General features: G+C 62.3%; 2 protein-coding genes across 2 annotated transcripts; one reads left to right on the forward strand and one right to left on the reverse strand.

Moving 5' to 3' along the window:
* PLCB3 (phospholipase C beta 3) lies at positions 87-15,339 on the reverse strand. The gene is given in 33 exon segments (XM_021082884.1): positions 87-701; positions 791-877; positions 1,200-1,257; positions 1,349-1,438; positions 1,555-1,631; positions 1,731-1,744; positions 1,747-1,871; positions 2,276-2,468; positions 2,565-2,600; positions 2,688-2,738; positions 2,741-2,840; positions 4,193-4,284; positions 4,478-4,582; positions 4,671-4,770; positions 5,364-5,525; positions 5,609-5,763; positions 6,049-6,173; positions 6,475-6,559; positions 6,640-6,736; positions 7,508-7,701; positions 8,488-8,677; positions 8,756-8,840; positions 9,040-9,280; positions 10,096-10,267; positions 10,328-10,493; positions 10,998-11,098; positions 11,202-11,277; positions 11,385-11,438; positions 11,531-11,610; positions 11,843-11,983; positions 12,069-12,137; positions 12,403-12,480; positions 15,139-15,339. Coding segments are annotated over 33 exon segments (3,702 nt in total). The 5' UTR covers positions 15,238-15,339; the 3' UTR covers positions 87-497.
* Positions 20,601-23,034, forward strand: PPP1R14B (protein phosphatase 1 regulatory inhibitor subunit 14B). The gene is made up of 4 exons (NM_214115.1): positions 20,601-20,867; positions 21,955-22,038; positions 22,585-22,617; positions 22,694-23,034. Exons 1-4 carry the CDS (start codon positions 20,610-20,612, stop codon positions 22,760-22,762), a joined length of 444 nt encoding a protein of 147 aa, NP_999280.1. The 5' UTR covers positions 20,601-20,609; the 3' UTR covers positions 22,763-23,034.

Here is a 23,091-nt window from a genome sequence, read left to right on the forward strand (position 1 = left end):
CGGAGGCTCCAGAAGTAGCAGAGCCAGATCTAGGGCCCAGGGTCCTCTCCAGCACTGCCCCACCCCAAACCACGCTGCACACAGGGTCCCTGAAATCCACTTTTATTCATGTAAAAAAATCCCCAATGGAGAGAGAAAGAATGTGACCCCGACTTCCCAGAGGTCGGAAGTCTCCACCCAGTGCTCCCTGGGGACGTGAGGGAGATGACTCCCGCTCTAGGGTGTGGGTGCCATGGGGGCGAGGCCCTTCTGGCCCAGAGTGACCTGCTCATCACCTTCCCTAGGACTGAGGGCAGGAAGGAGGGGCTGTGGACTAATGGGGGCCCCCGGAGGGTGAAGGAAGGGAGTTAGTGTAGGGTGTTTGCCCTGGTTTAAAAAAATAAAATTTCTAAAGATAAAAAGTTAAAAAAAAAAAAAAAAAAAGCATTAGTGTCTTAGCCTCCTGCCCTCCTCCCAGTGCCCACCCTGGTCCTGCGGCCACCTCTTGCTCAGCCAGTTCAGAGCTTCGTATTCTCCTCTTGGCTCTCCGAGTCAGCGCCCGACAGGTGCCCGCCGCTCCCAGGCGCGTGACCATTGCTGGCACAGGCCACCAGATGCCCGTCCCCCAGTCCCTCCGGTGTCTCGCCCAGCAGGCTCCAGCGGATCTCCTGGGGCAGCCTCTCCCGCTGCTCCTGACACTCCTGGGCCAGCTGGGCCAGCAGCTGCAGCAGGAGGAGGAGCATTGTGGGCGAGCCAGGCCACCCAGCCCTCGCCTGCCTGCTGCCCGCCTGCCGCTCAACCAAGGCCTCACCTTGGGCTCTTCTTCTGCCAGCTGTTGTAGGATCTGCTGCTGCCCAGCCACAAGGCGTTCATGCCGCTGCTTCTGGGCCTCCTCCAGCTGTGGGGGAGCAGGGCTTAGTCAAGGGTCTCCAAGGACAGGACCCGGGCCCTAGGGCTCTGCCTAGGCACAGACGTCAGACAGGTATAGGCGCCTGGGGTTGTGTGGCCGGGGTCCTGAGATGAGTCTTAGGGCATCTCCCGACCCAAAGACTCCAAAGCCATGGGCACTATTGTAGATGGTTGGCTCTGGATATGATGTGGGCAAGAGAGGGCTATGGGGCCCAGAAGAAAAGCCTCCAGAAGGCCCTCCACCTTCTGACACGGGTTTCGATGACTGCAGGGTCACGGGTGGGCTAGGGGTGCCACCTGGCTGCACTCACCCGACGGATGGAGTTGACCGACTCAGTGATGTGCCGACGGTTAATCTCTGTCAGTTCCCTGCACAGGAACAAGGCAGAATGGGCTCAGTGCCCAGGCACCGGCCCTGCCTGCCCAGTGCCCAAATGGCTCCCGGCCCCAATGCCCTTACGCCTCCTTCTTATGTTTCTCCCTGGTCTTGGCCTCCGAGATGCTGTTGTGGCGCTTCCTGTCCAGGATCTTCTGCAGTTCCTTCTTCTCCCTGGACAAGCCCGTGGGGGAGGAGGAAGGGTCAGTGGCAGCACTGGGGTCTCTGCCCTCCCCCTGGCAGCAGGAGTCCCCCGCCCCACCCCCCCACGCGAGATCCCCTGCCTTCACCTGTCATTCATCTCCTTCAGTCTCTTGAACTGAGTTGTGTGAGCCTCCATGACAACCTCCCTGAGCCGCTGCTGAGCCTGTAGACACAGGTGGCCCAGAGGTGACACAGGCTGATGACAGGCCTGACCAGGAGGCAGGCAGGCCCTCCCTGACTATCACATGCCCCCCCACCTCACCTGTTTCAGGTGTCCAGCCTCCGCTCGGTCTCTATGTCAGCCTGGGCCTCCCTCAGCTCCAGCAGACACTGCACCTGTTTCTTTTGGAACTCCTGATACCTCTTCACCTCCTCCTCCTCCTCCTTCTCGTCCTCCCCGCCTCTGTGGGGAGAACCCCTCGGGGTGATGCTCAGGTCATCACATGCACTTGGGCTGGGAGGGCCGGGGGACAGGGCGTATCCCAGCAGACAGTGGCAGATGCCAGCCCAGAGGGGCGGGGTCTGTTATGCCAATGAGGAGGCCAGGGAGCTCCACCCAAATGATGGGAGCCTCTTCGGGTGACAGGCTCTAGAAACATGCTCTTCACAGGGACTTCACTCCCCAGCAGAAAGAGGATGGGACCCAGCCCCTTCTGACTGCCTTGCACCACATCCTCCTCCTTGAGGATCAAGGGGCAGCCCTTGGCTGTTCGCCATGCCCACCCAGGGCAGAAACCCACGTGCACACACGGCCTCACATTCACCGTGCGTGCAGCACACTTGCACGCGGGCAGGCTGGACACTCACAGGACACCTGGCCGGGGCCGGCACCTGCCCTCGGCCCGGGCCTGGGCCAGGCTGTCGAGCAATCGGCGAGTGAGGGCCACAGCCTTCCGCTGATGCTTCTTGCGCAGCTCCCGCAGGTCTCGCTCTTGCCGGCTCCGGAGCTTCACCAGGGCCTTGTGGCCTCGGAGATCGTCCAGCGGGGCCGGGGCCACCTCTGTGGGCAGCGGAGGCAAAGGCGGGCTGGGCTGGGCTGGGGCAGGCCGACCCTGCAGGAGCACCCGCTCCCTCCAGGAGCAGCCCTGCCTCCTACCTGAGAGGATGCTGGCAACGAGGTCATCGCGCTGACCTGGGGAGCAGAGACCAGGCTGTGTGAAGCCGAGGAGAGAACAGGGAACGACTCCTCTCCGCCCACCCCGCCCCAGGCGCCCCTCACCTGGGCTGCTGAGGGAGGTGCTGGTGGGGGAGGTGGTGGGGCCCGGGGGCCGGCGGGGGAGGCGTCCAGGGGGCTGGGTGTGGGGTTTGGGGTCAGCTGGGATCCTGGCTGCTGAGACTGGGTCTCCTGGCTTGTCTCCGGGCCAGCCTGAGCCTGAAGGGCAGGGGGCAAAAATAGAATGCTCTTTTCAGAAAAGCGGTTCTCTCCAGGCCCTCTGTCCTTCACAGCCTCCCAGGGCTCCCAATGCCCTGTTTGGCCTCCTTAGCCCGTCTGGCCCTGGCTCATCATCTGTAATGTGGGCTTATTGGGAGAACGCCATGAGCACAAGAGGTACAAAACAAATTTCCTGGAGCTCCTGCTATGCTTAGCAGTAACAAACCCGACTAGTATCCATGAGGGTGCTGGTTCCATCCCTGACCCCACTCAGTGGGTTAAGGATCTGGCGTGGCTGTGAGCTGTGGTGTAGGTACAGACGCAGCAGGGACCTGGAGTAGCTGTGGCTGGGGCTGTGGCGTAGGCGGCAGCTGTGGCTCCCATTCGACTCCCAGCCTGGAAACTTCCATATGCGCAGGTGCAGCCCTAAAAAGTAAAAAAACAGAAAACAAAAAAACAAAACAAAACAAGCATTTCTACTTTCCTTTCCACACAGGGCGTGGGAATGATAACATGAGATGCTGTCTCTAGAATGCCAGGCCTCACTGCATGTGCTTAGGAACTTCCAGATTGTTCTGAAAAGCCCTGGCCCAGCTCCAAGTTTCCTCCCCTCTTCGAGTCCCCCTCCACCCTTGCCCACAGCCGCTCATCTTCCTCGTTGCTTAGCTCCTGATTAAATCAACGACGGAAGTGACCACAGAGCGGGCACCAGCCTCTCCCGCTAACAGCTCCAGGCAGCCAGCTCTCCTCCCTGCCTGCCGCAGGCCCCCGTGGGACCAGGTCTAGATGTGCGGGCAAGCCTCTGCTCCTGACCCCTCCCCGCAGAAGCCACTGCCCGGCCCACAGCTCCTAAGCCCCACATTTTAAAAGCTTCTAGGGCTGCCAGCCGCCCTGGTCAAGCGGTGAAACCCTGCACTTTGGCTTCGACCCCACTAGTAGCAGGAAGAATTCCAGCCCAGGGTGGGCCTGAAGGCCCTTTGCATGGCCAAAGGAGTGTCTTCCACCTCCTTAAAATGTGGAGAAAACCCAAGGCCACTGAGCCCTATTGAATTGCGAGGCCAGAAGCCCCACACTGGGCAGCGTGGCACAAAGGCCAGCGCTGGAGGCAGAGCCGAGGGCCGGGAGCAAGATGGGGGTGAATGCATGATGCTGGCATCTGCAGCAGGCAGGGTTCGGCCCCCTCGAGAAGAGTCAGACCCTCAGCTGGGGGTGGGGTGGGCCAGGGCAGGTGCAGAAGGCCGCAGGGGGCTTCTCCCAGAGGTCAGCCCTCCCCACCCAACCCGCAGGGCCCCCAGGATCCAGGTGAGCCCGGGCCTGCTGTCTCCTGCCTGCCCCCACCTGCCGGGGCTCACCTCACTCTCCCCAATGAGGGCAGCCAGCTGCTTGGCCCTCTGGTCCATCAGGCTGACGTGCTTGATGGGGTTGATCAGGGCCTCTGCGTAGTCTGAGTGGGGGCAGAGGGCGAGGGTCTCAGAGGCTGCGCCCCCAGGGCCACACCTTCCCCAGCTCTGGTCTCCCAGAGGGGGAGGGACCGCCGCAGAGCCCGGCCTCAGATGTGTTTACTACCAGTGCCCGCCACCCCCAGGCCCCCAACCCCTCCCCCCCGCCCCACCCAGCCCGTCACCGCCCCCACTCGCCCTGGTGGTCGTCGGGGATGTAGTCGGAGGCCTCAGTGTAGATGAGCAGGGCTGGCAGGCACAGTGGCTGGTTGGCCTCGTTCCGCAGGCAGATGTAGTGGTACCCTGGGAGGGGGGGAGGACGAGGTGGCTGGGCCCCGAGAGGTCCCCGCACACCCTGCCCCCACACTGCCCGGAGCCCAGATGGCCTCACCTGAGCGAATGGCAGAGACAGGCAGGATCCGGTGGCCCACGAACTTGCCGCCCTCCTCAAAGGCCGCGATGCGCAGAGAAGCCAGTGTGGGTAGCACCACCTGAGGGCCCAGACTGGTCTGAGCCACAGCTGGCAACAGCCACCATGGTCGACCCCCAGCATGGACCCTTGGACCATCTGACCCAACCCCAGACCATCGCCACTAAGCCCACAGTGGACCCACACCTCCGTGGCCGGCAGCCACCAGAGCCCCGCGTCCAGAGAACAGGCAGACGGGCTCCTCCAGGCCTGGCTGTGCTGGGACAGGTCTGGTCACTGCCAGCTCAGAAACTAGCCTGAGCCACGAGTCTGGGACTGAGGGCTCGCCTCCCCGCCTCCCGCCCCAGCAGCTCCAGAGAGCCATCCCTGGGGAGGCGGGGACGAGCTGCAGGACCTTGTGGCACGTCCCTTCTGCCTGGGAGATGGAGGGGGTCGTGCCCATTCCCCATGGGGGTGCTACGAGACCTCCCACTCCTGCTGTCCTGGCTTCCTGTCCTCGTCTCACCCCGCAGAGGGCAGAGAGCCGAGCCCAACCTGGAGGTGACAGGCCCAGCCTGGAGGTGCTCCTGGTTCCTGTCCCCCACCGGCAAGCGAGCCCAGCAGGTCCGGGCTGGGGCTGTCTGTGCCCCGGGGGAGCACAGGCGCGGGGCTCACCTTGGGGAAATCGAAGGGCTCCTCGTCCCACACGGGGTTGAACGAGTTCCCCTGAGAAGTCCGCGTGCGGTACTTGCGCCGGGTGTCAACGGGGAGGCCGAACATATCCACCTCCACGTAGATGCCCACCTTCCTGTCGGACAGGAACTGCCCCGAGATCACCTGGGGGGCCAGGACGGTGAGGCGGCTGCTGAGCGTCCCCACCCCCCCGACACCCTGGCCTCAGTCCCCGCCCCCGGCCCCACCTTGACCCGCAAGGCATTGGCCACGATGCCATCCACGATGACCTCGGTGAAGGGGTCAAAGGACTTGTCCGGCCGCCGCATGAACTCGGGTTTGAGGAGGTAGCCGCTGCGCCCGTTGTACTCGAACACGCCCGCGTTGAGCTGCATCGCCACATCTGGGGGGCGACGTGGGGAGGGCAACGGTCGCCAGGGCGAATGGGGTCAGGAGGCAGGAAGGCCAGTGCCATGCAGGAGGGGCGCCAGGGAGCGTTAAGTTCAGATCGAATGGCATCAGGGAGGGATCCAGACTCGGGAAAGATCCCCCGGGGGAAGGGTTTAGGGTCAACCGAGGTCTCGGTTGGGTTTGGGGACCTGGGATCAGGTAGCGTCAGAGATTCGTTCAGACACGTTTAGCAGGGTCATGGGGCAGAGGTCAAAGGTCATGGGAGGCCAGCCCTCACCCAGGGTCTGGAAGTTCAGTGCAACGAGCTGGCAGCCCACGTTCCAGAAGAGCTGGGGCATGTAGTTGGACGAGTCCACGCGGGTGCCCTTGGGGTAGATGCGGCTGAGCTGCTGCTTGTTGTATCTGAGGTTGGCAGTCAAGGGCCACGCCGGGCACTGGCCCCACCTCCTGCCTTGAGCCCAGCACTCCAAGCCCAGCCTCGGCTCCTCGAACCCACGTCCCGGCTTCTGCTCAAGCTGCCTCTCACAACCCCCACCTCCTAGCTTAGGCCCTGCAGTCTCCCAGGCCCCCCCGAGAACCTAGACCGGGTGCTAGAGCACCAGGACGCTGTGCCGGCAGTGTAATCGGGGCCGGAACCGTCTGAGCCAGCCTCCCGGTGAGTGGCCCCACCTGGGCCCCTGGGCCTGGCAACGTGGAAGGATACTCCACAAACTCCATGGGGCTCTTGGTCAGTTGCTCCATGGCCTTGGTCTCCACGAAGGAGGACATCTCGAAGCACTTGTTCCTTTCTGGGACGTGGGGGTCAAGGAGGGGTCAGGCCTGGCAGAGCCGGGCCGGCTCCCACGCCCCCACCTCTCACCCCACTCACTTCGCGCAGCCTCGAAGGACTTGAACTTCACAGGCTCGATGTAGTTGACCAGTGTTGACATTTCCTCAGTGGCATTGACTTCACTGCTGGCAGTGCCCTGTGGCCCCCACATACAGAGTCAGCGGTCCCATTGCCCACCCCCAGCTGTCAGTTAAAGTTCCCTCTCCTGCCCCCACCTCAAAGGAGGCGCTGCCCTCTTCCCAGACCAGCAGTCACACGGCCCAGGGGCTCTCAGCCCCGCCACGGCCTGGGAGTCCCGGTCCCAACTGCCCCGCAGCCTTCTCGCTGGGTTTAGACGCTGTGCCCTGGACCCCGCCTTCCTGGGATGCCACCTGCCACCCTCATCCTTGGAAGCTGGAACTTCTCCCCCAAAGCCAGAGGTTCGCTTATTCACATGGGGCTGATAAGCCCCAAATTCCTATCCCCAGAATCATTCCCAACCAGCACCTAGCCAGCCCCTCTTGGGTGGCTCACGAGAGCCTCACATTCAATCTCCGTGACACTCAGCGCAGCCATGCTGCCCACACGCTTCCCCACTGGGGGCCCCTCTCAAATCCCATCTCTTGATTGACCCCTTCCGTCACCTCCTCTCCTCAGAAGCCAATGCTCCTTCCCATGCAGTCTCTGGCCCTGCCCCAGGGCCTTTGCACAGGGCTCCCCCTTCCTCAGGTCTGCTGGCCTAACCTCCCCACCGAGGTCAGACTCTCCTCCCTCCCCAGCTCTGCACCCTAACTCAGCCCTCCCTGGCCCACGTCCTAAACACAGTTTCACCCTTGCTTCTACAATTGTTTATCTAGGACCCCCGTCCGCTGCCCCCCAAGACCTCCAGGAGGGTGATGGCCACTGCCCCTCTTCCTACAGGTCTCACCTCATCTGTGGTCGGCTTTTTGGGGTCCGACTGTTCCTCCTCTTCCTCGTCCTCCTCCTCCTCCTCGCGGTAGGCATCAGAGCCCCGCGGCAAACCCTCCTCGCCCAGAGACTTCTGAGGCTCCAGGCTGGGCTTCTCGAGGCCCGCCTCCTCCCCATTGCTCAGGCCCGGGCAGCTGTCAGAGCTGGGGGACCCTGCAGAGGACAAGGCCACCAGGCAGTAAGGGGTCAGGGCACACACAGACGCTCAGGAGCCAGGAAGGGTGGTGCCCAGTGTGGGGAGGTGACTCACGGAGTCAAGGGGTACTCTCAGGGCAGGGAGGCTGGGGGAGAGGGGAGAGGTCAGGAATCAGAAGGGATTAAACCCAGGGGGAGTGAAGAGGGGTCAAAGGTCAGAGGTCAGGCTCCAGAGTTACATCCATCAGGAAGGTCTGCAGGGTGGCTCAGAGAGGTGAGAAGCCAGGAACGGGGGTACAGCAGCCTTGACGGGGGGGCTTGGGGGTTGTAAAGTTGACACGATGGAGTTGCAAGTCAGGGGTCAGTCAGAGCCACACCCAACGAGGGAGCTTTGTGAGGCAAACAGGTGAACAGTCCTCCTTACAGGGAGGCAGTCAGCGGGAGCTCAACAAAGAGGTCGGGGTGAGTCCAAATTAGGACCCTCTGGCTGGGGAGACTCAGTAGGGGGGAGCTCTCAGGACAGAGGTGGTTCCCTGAGGTCAGAGGTCAAAATTCAGAGTCATAACCCAGCTGAGGGGGAGGCCTCTGGGAGGTGTGGGGCGGAGGCTGAGACTGAGAGAATCAGGAGCTGGATGGGGCCAGGGGTCAGAGGTCAGAGGTCCACACTCAGCTAAGAGGTGGCCGGCAGCCTGGTGACAGGGGAGGTTGTGTTGGGAGGGACAGAGGGTCCCCAGAGAGGGTTGGGCTCAGCCAAGGGGGAAGTTCGGGTCAGGCCTGGGGTCAAAGGGCGGGCCAGGGCCTCACCGAGCTGGGGCGAGGAGGGCTCGGTGGCGGCGGAGCTCTCGCTCAAGGCCGAGTTGCTCTGCTCGAGCGGCCGCTTGCGTATGGAGCTGTCCGGGACGCCGCCCGTGCTCGGCCGGTGCCGCTTCTTGTTCTTCACAAGGATGCGGCCCATCAGGTCCTGGGGGCTGGGCAGGGGGACGCCCGGGGCCAGCTGGTGGGCACGGACAGGTCAGGGCCTGCTGGGCACCCTGCCCCCCCCAACGCCCTGCCCGGCTCCGAGCCCCCATACCGGGTACTTGTCCAGTGGGTCAATGAGCAGTGCGTCCCCAAAGATGGAGCGGCAGTACTCGGCCATCTTGGCCTGCTGCTTTGCTCTGTGGGGCCGAGGTCAGAGGTCAGAGGTTCTGGGGTGAGGCTGAGGTCCCCAGGGCACGGCAGAGGCTGGCAGGGTCCGTGCAAGGTCCCAGGGTCAGAGGTCACGGCAGCAGCCCCATCGTGCCATGGTGGCTGTCTCTGGGTCCTCAGAGGTCCCCGGGCCTGGGATTGGGGTCCCGGGGTCAGGGGCCCACTCACGAGTCCACGTGGTTCTCGAAGGAGAGGATGACGGGGTAGGGCGAGGTCTTGAAGGCGGTCTCCGCGATGGCCTCGAGCACGTCGCGCAGCGGCACCTCCGTGGTCATGGTGAAGCCGTGCGTGATGAAGGGCTCCTCCTCGGGCGGCCGCCCCTTCCACACGTCCAGCTCCACGCAGCGGCAGCCCCACAGCAGCGCCTGGCGGTACATCTCCACCGACGAGGCCCCGGCCAGCTGCCCCGCTGGGGGCGAGGCTCCGTTACCTCGGTGGCCTGGCTCCTCGCTGGGGACGCAGAGCCCCAGGGGTGGCCCGGCCTGGCCCGCCTCTGGGGACCCCGCACCGTCCCTCCCCAGCATCCCAAGCTGCCAGGGTTGGCCTCTGCCAGCGGTGGCTGCCTGGCGGCTTCCTCCTCCAGGTCTCCCGTTCTCGCGGATGAACCCTCCAGCCCACCAGCCTGAACCGTGGAGTGGTCCCCCAACGTCCATCTCCCCTCCGCAACCGTGGCCCCTCACTTCCCTTTCCTCCCTCCACCGCCGCTGCCCTGAAATGCCTCCATCACCTCCTGGGGACGGCAGGCCCCTCCCCGCCTCCCATCGGTCTCTGCGGAGCACCTGGCGTCATCCTTCTAAAAACATACCAGGTCACCTCCCCCTGCTCGACACCTTGCAAGAAGTCTTTCCCACTCATCCAGGATCAGTCCGAATTCCGGCCATTCCTTCTGTGCCCCCAGGGTCCCCGCTCATCTCGACCTGCCCCAGCTCCCACCCCACCCCCAGCCCCCGTTCTGCTTAGCAGCACCCAGCGCTCTCCGGCTCCAGGCCTTCGCACAGGCTGTTCCTTCTCAGGCAGACACAGGCCTCAGCCCTTCCCTCTGGGGAGGCCGCCCGGAGCACCCGTGGCGCCTGCCCACGCAGCGGAGCCCCGCTCCCCACGCCAGGCGGCCTGCGCCCTGCCTGCATCCCTGGTGTGGCCTCCCCCAGCGAAGGGAGGCGGCGTAAGGGCCAGAGAGCAGAGGTCACGGTCATGGTGACGGTCACGATAGGGTGGCTTGCTCACCGGTGAGATACGTGTTGTGTGAGGAGTTGATGAAGTAGGAGCTCAGCGGCTGGGTCATGTCCGCGCTCAGATCCAAGGCCTCTAGGGGCAGGATGCTGTTCTCCTCACCTCCCAGGTAGCGGCTGAAGCCCTCCATGGACATCTGGTCTAGGGGCGGGGTGGGCAGGGTCAGCTGGGGCCCCCCACCCCACCCCACCCCAGCCCCAGCCCCCCAGCCCCAACGCCAGCTCACCTCTCTCAAGAACTGCTTGTTGGGCTCATACTTCTCGATGAGCTGCCGGGCCTGGGAGGGCCGCAGAGGCGGGTACAGCACTTCATTGAGTCTTGGGTCCCGTTGCTTCTGGTTGATGAAGTCCATGAGCTGCTCCAGCGTCAGGTACGGCTTGCCCTTGGCGCCTCTAGAGGGGGCGTGGAGCCGAGTAAGGCTGTACCCTCACCCGCCCCTGCTCCAAACCCTCAGTCTGGGAGGAGCCAGAAGGTCTGTGCCTGCCTCCAGCACCCCCTGATTGGAACTTTGGCAAGTCGCTGGCTCTTCTGGGCCTCAGATTCCCCATCCGTTCCCCTGACCACCTGGTGTTGGCACGGGTATCAGCAAGGGCTTAGGAAGCCACCAAGTGCTTGCCCACCACGCCAGGCTTCCGGACCCTGGACCCAGTCTCGGCTCCAGCCCTCACCCACAACACATCTGACCACTGGATCCACAACCCCAGCGTGGGGAGATGACAGCAACTGGCCAAGGGTTCACGACAGAGCCCCAGGCAAAGCGGCTCTGAGCACGGCCACAGCCCAGCTGTGAGGGGACCCCCAACAGCTCAGCTTCCCCTCCCTGGGCTGGAAGGAACGCCAGCAGAGGCCAGACAGGGTTGCATGGGGGGCTGGGAGCCAGGCCCAGCCCTGCTCACATCTCCAGCAGGATCTTGTCAATGTCCGGCCGCAGACACAGCTTGTTCAGGAACCGCTCGAAGATTTCCAAGGAGAACTCGTCAGGCCGGATGGACTCGCTCTAGGGGCCGGGAGTGGAGGGTGAGAACCCAGGGACAGCCAGCCCTCAAAGAGCAGGCGCCCACCACGACACCTCCCCCGGCCCCTGCTCCCAGCCCCCTCACCCGGTTGAAATTGAGGCCACAGGATTCCAGTGCAGTCTCTACCCGCTTCTTGTCTGCTGAGAACATCTTCAGGATGCTGAGCAGATGGGGGTGGGGGTGGGGGTGGGGGAGTGAAGGTCAGTGGGGGCAAAGGTCACCAAGGTCAGGACAGCAGTGAAGATACTGAGGGAAAGGGGAGCTCACTTCTTGACCGGGATCCGCCCGTCCTGGTTCACCTGCAGCTTCAGCTTCGTGTACCTGGGGAGACAGGTGGAAGGGTCACACCCTAGGAACAGCCACCTGAACCCCGATGCCCCGCCCCCTCCCGCAGAGGCAGGCCCAGGGCTCACGCTTTGCGCAAGAAGGTGTTCCGGGAGGCGTTCTGAGCCAGGATGTTCATAGCCAGCTTGAACAGCTCCTCAGACCAGACCTGGGGTGAGGGGGGGGTCAGGATCCAGGGGGAGGGGGTGAGTGGGGGACAGAGGGGCTGGCCCAGTGCAGTCCATGCCCAGAACTAGATCTGGTACACAGCAAGTGCTCAAATACCACTTTGGCGGAGGAGGATTAGAAACAGGGGCCAAGAACAGCCTAGGACACAACAGGCGCTCACTCAATGACGACCGACGCAGCCCGCCCAGGCCAAGCCCTCAGTCCCGGCCCACCTTGGCTGTGTCATCCTGCACGGCCATGAAGTTCAAGAATGTGGTGTTCACTGGGTCTGGCCCAGCCACCACCGTCATCAGCTTCTCCTCCAGCCGGGCCTCGGGGCCCCCAAAGCCCAACACCTCCCGGATCTTGGGGTCCTGAGTGGGTGAGAACCGAGAGTGAAGCCGCTCGTGCCCATCCCCCACGGCCGCACCCCTGTTGAGTCCCAAGCACCTCACTCACCTTGGGCAGGCGGGCGTAACGGCCTGTCCTCGTGTCCCTGATGGAACTTATGTCCAGTGTGTCTACTTCCTGGGGAAACCAGATGCCAAGGTAGGTCTGAGAGGTTAGAGGGTGAGAGCAGGGAGCCCCCAAGCTCCCGCCCAGGCCAGGGATGTCGGCCCTCTGCCGTAGCCCCAGCCTTAGCCGCTGCCCTTAGTGCTTCCTGTCCAGGGAACCCTGGGAGACATCGGGGGCAGCTGGGCCCCACCTGCATGGCAGAGGCAGAGGGAAGGGGGGGGGGGGTCCTGGGGCGGGGCCCTAGACCTGAGCAAGCTGTACCAGCTCCTGCCCTCACCATATTGGGTCCTGTCCAGTAAAGGAAAAATCCATTGGAGTCCACGCGCAGGGTCACCAGGTTCCGACTGGAGGCCTCCTGGGGACAGATGGCAGGGGTCCGGGAGTGAAGGTTGCCGCCGAGGTTTGGTCCCTGGAACCCTCAGGCCACCCAGCCCAGTCTTTCTGCCAGTGAGCAAGGACAAAGCCTCATCCAGCCCAGAGGTCCTCTGTGGCTCTCTCCTGGGGACAAAGCTGAGGTCCTAGGCCCCTCCCAGCCTCATCTAAGACTGTCACATGGACCACGAACTAACCTTTCCCCACCTCCAGCTTTGGCATCCTTGTTCCTCTGTAAGGATATTCTCCCTTTCTTCTCTGCACCTCAAATCTGACCTACCTCCTTGGGGGGGGGGCTCCCCAGAACCCAACCCTGGGCTCAGTTTCCTCAGAAGCTCTGAGAATTCCCTGGTGGCTGAACACCTCCCCCATCCCCCTTGGGAATATTTATAGACTGAAAGAAGAGGGTTTGGAAGCCCGATCCCCACAGTCCTTCTCTGTCCTTTGGGGTCCCCTGACCAGTCACCCCTTATATCTGCTTCAAAGTCCATTATCCCACCCTGCACCCCACTGAAGCCCCAGAACTTCACGGTTCACCTCGTCTTACAGAGCACAGACCAAGCCCCCTGGGAAGGGGACCCACCCCATCTTCAGGACCAGACAGTGAATTCTGTCCTCAAACAGCCCCATGGCTGGACGGAGGGCAGAAAAGGGTACACTGGCCTCGTTTCTCATCAGGGCCACCCTGTGTGACTCAGAACCAGCAGTGGCGGCAGAGGGGTGGGATTTCATCAGGGGCTTAGTCTCAGCCAGAGCCCCAGTGACCAAGGGGCCACAGGTAGAACTCTCTTGCCCCAGGCCGGAAGACCCTGCTTCCCCATGGTGCCACCCCCAAGCTGCTGCTCCCTGGTGGACGATCGTGCGACAGCTCACCCTCACGCTGCCCCTGCTGCGTGCCAGGGACAGGCCCAAGCACTGGATATCTAGGTGCTCATGTTGTCCTGCGAGCCACCTATGAGGTTTGCCCCATTGCTCTTCCCATTTTACAGACGAGGAGACTGAGGCCCAGGGAGCCTTGCCAGCTTGCCAAAGGTCAACAAGAAGAGCCAGGATTTGTGGGCAGTATGGCTCCAGAGTCCTGAGTTTGGGAAGCAGCGAACCAGGACCGCCGCCAGGTTCCCAGCTGCAGGCCTCAGCCACAACCCCACGGGGGTCGGGGGGGGGGGGGGGACCCTGGGATGAGCCTCCACTCTGCAGATTGTTTCCATCTTCAGGAGAATGGGGACTGCACCGGCCCCGCCCATCTCGGGCGTTGCTTACAAAGGACAGGAGGTTGATCTGGGGGCAGAGGGGACAGGAGGCTTGGGAACTGCTGGGATGCATTGCCTTTGCCGCCTCGTCTGCTGCACCCATCCTGGCCCCTTTCTGGGATTAACCCTGCTCTGGGGCTCAGAGCCCCCCAGTAGTGCAAGAAGCGGGGTGTTCTCTGCATACTGCCCCCAGGGCCTCCCCCTGCCTCTCCTCAGGGGTCAGGTCTTCAAAGGCAGCACAGGCCCCAGGCTCTCAGGCCCCAAGTTCTTGTCAGCAACCCCCACCCCACCCCCAGGGCCCTCTCCCTGTTCCCACTTCCTTATTTGGGTTTATCACACTGGAAGGAAAAGGAGAAACTTTTCCCTTCAGGCCGGCCTGGGGGGAGGGGTTTCCCCCAACTCCAGGGGCGCCGAGGCACCCCTCCGGGGCACACCTGCTACCTCAAGCCACGCCCCCAGCCCCTCCTCCCAGCTCCCACGCCTACCCGCCCCACCCAGCCGGAAAGGAGCCCAGAGTCTTTCGGGCCTCCGGCCTGGCTGGGAAGGAGCAGCAAGGAAGCTCAGGCAGGCGAGGGAAGCCCTGGGGAAGGAGGGGCCCAGGGGGAAGAGGAGGGGCGGTGGGAAATCGAGAGTGAGGTGCGAGACCGGTTGCAGAGCCGCAGGTGGGAGCGGGGCCTCTGAAAAGCACCAGGGGGCAGGGCAGGTAGAAAGGGGGAGACAGGATTTATTGGGGTTCAAAGTCCCGATGCTAAGGAGCGGAGAGCAAAGTTCCCCCGGGGTGGAGGAACTTGGGGGGCAAAGTCTCCACTATGGGGTGACTTGATGATCCCACCTAAGCAGGGAGCTGGGCTGGGATCTAAAGCAGGGCAAGGGGGTGCCAGCCAGAATAGGGTGAAAAAGTGATGAATGGAGAAGAATGTTCAGATTAGGGCACTGGGAAGGGTAGAGTCCCAGCGGCACCCACTCAGAATTGGGGGTACACTGAGCCAGACTGGGGGCCAAGGTTCTCTAGCCAGACTGTCCAGCGCCGGGAAAGGGTCTGTCTGGGGACCAGGCCAGGGGTAGGGAACCAGAATTAGACAGGCAGGGAAAGGTGAGAAGGGCGAGTTTAAAGGGGGGGCTGGGATTTATTGGGGTTCGAAGTCTCCGAGACAAGGAGTAAAAGCCAAATTTTCCGGAGATGACGGGCTGGAGTTGGGGGTGGGGGACAAAGTCTTCATTACGGGGAAGATTGGGGACTCAAGTTTCCGGAGCGTAGCCGGGTTAGGATGCGGGGAGGGGGGGGCGCGGGCGGCCAGGCCAGTCTGCGCTGGGGGTCCCCAGCATCTGGCCGAGCAGGGCGAGGGAGTCCCTGGATCTGCGCGAAGCAGGAAGCCCCTGCGCTTGCTTACCTCGTCCCATTTGATGAACTTACTCCCGCGCCGCAGGGTCTCCACGACGGTGGGCGGCTCCAGCTGCAGCGCGTGGACGCCGGGCCTGGCGCCCGCCATGGCCAGGCCCGGGGCGGGTCGGGGAGCCACGGAGCCCCGACGGGGACCCGACGGCGCCGCTGCTCCCTCCGAGCGCTCCCGCGCGGCCCGCTCCGGCCCGGCGGCGTCAGAGCCCGCCCGCCAGTCTGTCCCGGACAGACTAGAGAATCGGCGGGGCCCGGCCGGGGCGGGGCGGGGGCGGGGCCGCAGCGGCGCCGCCCCCTCCCACGGCGTCTGGCTCGCCTGCCCCGCGTCTGCTGCCCCTGGCGGCCGGGGTGGCGACTGCAGCCAGAGGAGGGATGGGACAGGGGCACGCCCCGATCGGGGCCCTCGGCTGGGGGGGCTCCGCAGAACCGACCTGGGGTGGGAGGAGGGCGCTTAGGGGCCGGGGGCTGTTGGGGTGCAGCTGGAGGGACTGGGTGTAGAGGGCGCTGCTGAAGACTGGCGGGGGTCTGCCCGCTGAGGTTTCTGAGGCGCCGGGGGTGGGGGTACTAATGGATGGCAGGACTTGGGCCGGGGGGCGCCCGAGACCTGCCACCCACCCTACTCCTGCAGCACTTAGCTGAGAGCTGGAAAAGCCACTCCCACCCCTTCTCTGCCCTCCCTTCGCCTCACCCCCACCTCCCGCAGCAGCTCGGTCCCCCCTCCCTGGGAGCACTTAGCAAGCTAATGGGCCTCCAGCCGATAGGTGCCCCTCCCCCATCCTTAGCCCAAGGAGGCTGGGAGCCTGCCGCCTCCTTGGAGGACCCAAGCACCCTGGTTTTCCAGAGCGATCCCTGGTACAGCCTCCACTCCGCCCCGCCCCTTCTTCCTGTTCCGCAGACCCTCACAACGCAACCGGGTGCCTGGTGGCCCTGTGGCGCTTCCGACAGCAAACTGAGAAGGAGACAGCTGGTTCTTTGCCCAGAGGGGTCGGAAGCCTCTTGGGTGTCCGCCGAACAAGGAGGATTGAGGAGGGGCTCTGACACGCCTGGCCCATAGCAGGTGCCCTGAAATCTGCTGTTCCAGGGATGGGAGCAGGGAAGACAGGAGAGCAGAGATGGGTGGGGGCTGCGGCCCCTCCCGCAGGGCTTGGCTGGGGGGGCTCCTGCCTGGGGGCCCTGTGGGAGCCCCCCCAATACAGAGGCAGTAGCAGCAGCAGGTTTAAAGTAGAACTCATCCAGAGGGGCCAGCCAAGTCACCTAGAAACCCAGAAAGAGATGGAGCTGGTTCTGGGGGAGGAGGGCTCGGTTAAGGAGGAGCCAGCCCTACAGGCGCCTTTGCCCCAGGCTCTCAGACCCCCAGGGGCAGGTCTGCCTGGCACTGGCTGTCTTCAAAATCCTGCCACGTTGGGCACAAACTCAAACCTAGCAGATCCCCTAGCCTTTGGCTGAGGCCCTGTGGGGTGTGATTATTATCTCCACTTGAGGCCCAGAGAGGGGAAGGGACTTGCCCAAGGTCACACAGCTTCGTAGGCGGGTTGCAGCCCTCTGTCTAGAAAGCTGACTTAAGTCCTGCCTTTACTCCTTGCCCTTGAGGAGACACAGAAGGGGAGACGGGGGACAGGACTTGTGATCCTTGTCCTCTCTCATCAGAGCAACAGAGCCCCGAGCAACAGAGACTCAGGGACCAAGAGGTCTCCTTGGGCAAGGCCATGCAGGGTGGAGATTGGCCTTTCTGCTGGCTGGCCTGGGTTCAAGGCTACCGGCAGAACCTGGTCTCTCTGTGCGACCAGTCACCTTGTCCAGAAGCTGGAGGTTCTCAGAGGATGAAATAAACAAATGGGTATGAGATGACTCCTGGCTATAGATAGCTGACTATGCCAGGAGTGGAGAGTAAGCTGTGGGGGTGGCAGGGAGGAAGGAGGAAAGGGGTGAACAGGGCCTGAGCTTAGGGGTAGAAGCTTTAGGCAGTAGCTCCTTGAAAAACAGGATGGGAGCCTGTTGCCTGGACCTGAGCCCCTCCCCCACTCCCTCCACCCCTGTGTCTCCCGAGGCCAGGGCCGCCCCCATTAGTGGGCTCCTTCCTCCTCGGACACCTTCTTCCAGCCCTGGTAATGGTAGCAGGGCTTCTTGGCAAGCAGTAATGGTGGAAGCCTTTCCGGCCTCCACCCTCGATTAAGGGAGCCTGGCCTGCCGGCACCCTCCCCAGGGCCTCTGCTTCAAGGAGGTGCTATAAGCAGCCTTAGCTGCCCTCTGGTGGAGGGGGGTCGAGATCCCGAGATGGGTGGGGCTGCAGAGGCCACAGCCTGAGGCTTCAAGGATGAGGAGCAGCATCCGGAGGGTTCAGACAGGGGAGAAAGGGCCGGGATATGGTCTTGGAGCACTGACCTCCACCCCCAACCACCAGAAGGCAGCAGAATCAGCCCCCTTGAAGAGGCTCCGGGCAGGTGCGTGACTTGCCCGCTGCTTCTTCGCCTAGGGCAGAGGCAGGATTCGAACCCAGTTCTTCCACTCCAAGGATCCATGCAGAGCAGCCTAGAGACCAAGATGGCGGCAGGCCATCCTAGCCATCTGCAGGGTGTGTGGCCAAGGGAAGGGACTGGACAGACAGGGGATTCAGCTCCAGGAATCTGGGAGTGCCCTGGGGGTGGCATAGGAGGTGAAAAGAGGGAGAGTCAGGAAAAGCACCCCTGGCTCCTCCCTGTCCTGCCCAGACCACTCGCAGAGGATACCCTGACATTTGGACTTGACAGGAGGCTTTCACACCAGCCTTGAGGGGAGGAGAGATAGGAAGGGCATAGCTCAGGGGCATGGCATCTGGGGGGGCAGACCTGGGGCTGGTACCCAGTCTTCCTTCTAGGTTCCACTCCCTAAACAAGCTATAGTATATCCTCCCTCTTAACCACAAGCACCCCTAAGACCTGAATCAACGCTCCATTTCAAAAAGAGCAGACGCACCCTGGTGGGGTGAGGTAGGGTGTGGTGGGGAATTTGGACTTGGATAAACTTCTTCGCCTGTGAGGCCAAGTTCAGAGTCGGAGGCCAGGTTGAGGATGGGGCTCTCTTAGAAAGGGCGGGTCCTGCCTAATCGGCAAGAACAGGGTCACCCTGTCCCTGACCCCCAGGTTGGGGACGCCAGGAGGTGGTTGGGGAGGGAGGAGGTACAGCCCTGGACTGAGCCACGTGATCCTGTCCCCCTGCCCTCCCAGGGAGAAGCCCACCCGGCATGAATCCCACCACCACCGTCACCACGCAGACCATTCTCGGACACTGCCTTCTCTTTGTCTATTTTCCCCAACTGTAGGGTAAGCCTGAAGTCCTGAGTTTGGATTGTCTGCAGCACCAGCTGTGTGACCGTGAGCCAACCTCTCTCTGAAGCCCACCTACCGAAGAAGGCTTCTCTGGCATCCAGAGAGGGGGTGTCTGTGAGAGGCTAGGATCCATGCCTCTCAGATTCTGCTTGGGACTGCAGAAGGTGAGCCTACCATCTGTGGAAGCATCTCAAAGGAAGCTGCACAACTTTGCGTGATGTGAGTCTAGACTTTGTGCCGGGGACCTGGGTACATGAGCTGAGTTCCATGTCTATCTGGCTGTGTGACTTAACGTTTGCGGTGCCGTCATTGAAACTTTCATGAATTTTCTTTTTTTCTTTCTTTCTTTCTCTCTTTTTTTTTTTTCCACCTTTGAGGACCACACTCCAGGCACATGGAGCTTCCTAGGCTAGGGGTCAAATTGGAGCTGCAGCCGCCAGCCTATGCCACAGCCACAAGCAAGTCCAGATTCAAGTCGTGTCTGCGACCTACAACACAGCTCACAGCGATGCCAGATCCTTAACCCACTGGGCAAGGCCAGGGATCGAACCCCCATCCTCATGGACGCTAGTCAGGTTCGTTTCCACTGAGCCACGACAAAACTCCTCATGAATTTTCTTATTTCACCTTTGCCGCAGCCTTAAAAGGAAATGGAGGCACAGAGGAAGACACTCATTCTTTCATTTGATCATTTGTTCAACTAGTAGTTATCAAACACTTACCACTAGTCCCTTCTAGGTGCTGAGATTTCAGCAAGAATCTGGTGATTTGCTGGATACGCGTGGGTGTGAAGCCCAGCAGGCTCGCTCAGTCATGGGCATCAGCAGTAAACAAGGCCAGGCAGATCCTAGCCTCATGGAGCTCACAATCAAGATATGGGAGACAGACAATGAACAAATGACTGAGAGAGACTATTCAAAGATATAGACAATCCAACCCGGTGTGGGGATGAGATGCACGGTCTGCATAAAGGCCAGGTAAGGGGCCTGTGAGATCTGAAGGACAGAAGTCACAGGGCGAAGATCTTCAGGAGAGCAAGGTGCCCTCATGCTGGAACCGACTATGTGGAACCAACTGTAGGAATTCTTATTAGCATGTTTATTACTATCTTTGTTTTGGTACCGGCTCCCCATTTCCAGCTCTTTACGCTGCAGCTTGTAAACACAGAGGTTGCTGGATGCGGGGGACCGCGCCCTGTGAAAGACACCAGCCCTGGTGGGGGGCGCTGCAAAGGAGTTCGGCGCTTCCCCGCCCCGGTTCCGCCGCGGGGGAGGGGCAGACATGCGGAGCCGAACCCTGTGAACTACATTTCCCATAATTCGTTCCCCGCCATCTTGGCCGGTGGGCGGTGGCTGCCTGGGGTCTGGACCTTCGAGTCACCAGGCCGGCACAGCTCACCCCCAACCCAGGCCTCCTTCGTGGGGAGGTGCAGAACCCAGACGAGTAGGGTGTCCCGTGACCTGGGCAGCTCCTGTCGCCTTCTCCACTCCTCTACCCCCGGGAACCCGGTCCACGTGTCTGTCCGACTCTGCCCCCAGTTGGCCAAGAGCCGGAGCACCCAAAAGTCGGGAGCTCCCACGTCTCTCCCTTGGACCTCTGCCCTGTGCGCGATGCTCACTATCTGCCCCCCATTTTCAGACGGCCCCTGTTTTTGCTTCAATGAGGACAGTACAGTAGGGACCCCGCAGGGGTGCAAATCCTGGTACAGGAAGGTTAAAAGGGGCAGGAAGGTTAAAAGGGTGAGCGGACAGCTAGGTCCAAATCTCTAGAGACTAGACCCTCCCCCAGCCCCTGTCCCGGAGCGGGGTAGTGGTGAGGGGCCCGCTTCAGGACTGGCCCTTTAAGGGGGTGTGGTCGGGGGGCGGGGGAAGCGATCGAGACAGAGAAAGCTGCTTCGGCGGCGGCGGCTCGGGCGGCGGCCGCGGGGGACAAAGGGCGGGCGGATCGGAGGGGAGGGGGCGGGGCGCGGCCAGGCCAGGCCCGGGGGCTCCGCATGCTGCAGCTGCCCCCGGGCACCCCCGCCGCCGCCCTCGCCGCGGAGCTGCGCGGAGTGGAGCTCGAGACCTAACCCGAGCCAGCGGCCCGGAGCCAGCCGGCGGGCGTCCCGGAGGCGGCGGCGCAGGGAGGGGCCGGACGCTCGCACGTGGCCCCGGCGGCCGCCATGGCGGACAGCGGCCCCGCGGGGGGCGCGGCGTTGGCGGCCCCGGCCCCGGGGCCGGGCAGTGGTGGCGCAGGGCCCCGCGTCTACTTTCAGAGCCCCCCTGGGGCAGCGGGCGAGGGTCCGGGAGGCGCGGACGACGAGGGCCCAGTGAGACGCCAAGGGAAGGTCACGGTCAAGTACGACCGCAAGGAGCTACGGAAGCGCCTCAACCTGGAGGAGTGGATCCTGGAGCAGCTCACTCGCCTCTACGACTGCCAGGTGTGTCCCCCAGCCTGCGTCGACACCCTAAAATCGGTCCTGATCCGGGCCGCCTGGGATCCCCACCTTGAGCGCGCCTGTCACCGGGAGTCAATGGGCGTGCGCTCCCCTCCTCTCGGACTCCCCGCCCCCAATGTATGCTTTCTTGTCTGACCTAAGTCACTCCTTTCTTATCCGCTGCTTCAGACGCTGTCTCTTTTAATGTCACTCACTACCTGGTCAAGCTTGGGGTCCTTTAGAAGCCTCAAGGGATAGCCTGGGAAGTGGACAGGAGAGGCGAGCTAGCCTGGCTGGCAGTGGAAGGAGGTCTGCCTATTGCCTGTTAGCCTAGACTGATTAAAAGGCATCAGCCTGGTTGCTGGGGGTACGGGTGTTTCCTATTCTAATGGGCTAACCTGGAGCTTCTTGGCATGGGGGCAGGCTAGCCCACTCTCTGCGGTCTGGTTCTCCACCCCATGACTCCTTCCTTGCTCAAATGGTGACTCAGGCCCCTGAGGGGCAGGGTGGAGGAGTGGGCTTGTCCTGTGCTGCCTACCCTAGCCCAGCCCTGGAATGCAGCTGGCTCCAGACAGGAGAGATGCTTCCTGGGGGGGAGGGGTGGCAAGCACCCCCTCCCTCAGCAAAGCATGGGCTCTTTGTTTCCCTTTTACCAGGCTTGGGTCCTTCTCAGTGACCCCTCACCCTTCACTTCCTCCTCACTCCCGGGAAGCTGTGACAGGTGTTTGGGGGAGGGGAAGGGGCTGTGATGAGCTGGGACAGCTGGCCCCACCTGTGTTCTTTTTGAAATGGGGGGCCCGGAAGTTGGGAAGACACATCTGCAGGGTTCCCAGCCCAGGATCCCAGTCCTAGCTGTCTGGCACCCAGGGTGTCCAACGGGCAGAGACAGGAAGCTCCCCCCTAGCCCCCCCATTGGGCAGTTTGCCTTGGCACGGGCCTGATCTGTTTTCTTCCTCAGAGCAGCTGCCGCTGTCTGCTGGGCAAAGAGGGCTGGCTCCTCTGCAGCAGGGCAGGGGCCTCAGCCAGCGAGCCTGTCTCACCGAACTCAGGCTCTTCCTTGTCTCTCCCTCCTCCCCCATCCCCACCCCAGGAAGAGGAGATCCCGGAGCTGGAGATTGATGTGGATGAACTCCTGGACATGGAGAGCGATGATACCCGGGCTGCCAGGGTCAAGGTGAGGGGGGCGAGGGGGCAGCAGGGCCAGGTCAGGGGAGCAGGGCATAGAAGGCTACCTGGAGGCTCTGCCCCTTGGGTAAGCAAGCCTCTGAAGCCGGGCCTTCTTTGGTCTGAGTCAGCCAGCTCCATGATCTTGGACCTCTCAGCTTCTGCCTCTGTCAAATGAGGCCAATGGTACTTGCCCAGCTCTTCAGTAGCTGTGGCCTCTCCCGGTGCCTCAGGGGAGCCCTGGTGCCTAGGTGGATATAAGTGAACTCTAGGCTTGTGTTCTTTTTTTTTGGTCTTTTATCTCTTTAGGGCCACACCCACTGCATATGAAGGTTCCCAGGCTAGGGGTCTAATCAGAGCTGCAGCTGCCGGCCTACGCCAGAGCCACAGCAACAGCTCACAGCAATGTCAGATCCTTAACCCACTGAGCAAGACCAGGGATCAAACCCGCAACGTCATGGTTCCTGGTCGGATTCGTTTCTGCTGCGCCACGACGGGAACTCCCAGGCTTGTGTTCTTAAGACTCACAATTATACTTTCTCCCCTGCCCCGTTAGGAGCTGCTGGTTGACTGTTACAAACCCACTGAGGTAAGAAAGTGGTTTTCTCAGAGGGTGGGGTGAGAAGTCTGGGGTCCCGTCTCCTAAATGTTCTCCCTCCCTCCAGGCCTTCATCTCTGGCCTGCTGGACAAGATCCGGGGCATGCAGAAGCTGAGCACACCCCAGAAGAAGTAAGGGTCCTCGACCCAGGTGAATGGTGGCTCCCACAGGACAATCGCTGCCCCCCGACCTCGTAGCAACAGCAATACGGGGGGGCCCTGCGGCCAGGCCTGGTGCCATGAGCAGGGCTCCCCGTGCCCCTGGCCCAGGGGCCTTTTCCCTGCCCCCTCAGTTTTCCATTTTCGGGGTTTTTTATTATTATTAAACTGATGGGACTTTTTGTGTTTTTATATTGACTGCGGCGCGGGCCCTTTAATAAAGCTAGGCTACACCTTTGGTGCAGTTAACAGGCTCAGCTGGTCTCTTTTGGGGGGACACTGCTCCACTACTGCTGCCAGCTCAGC

The sequence above is a fragment of the Sus scrofa genome, chromosome 2, assembly GCF_000003025.6.
Source record: "Sus scrofa isolate TJ Tabasco breed Duroc chromosome 2, Sscrofa11.1, whole genome shotgun sequence".
NCBI lineage: Eukaryota > Metazoa > Chordata > Mammalia > Artiodactyla > Suidae > Sus > Sus scrofa.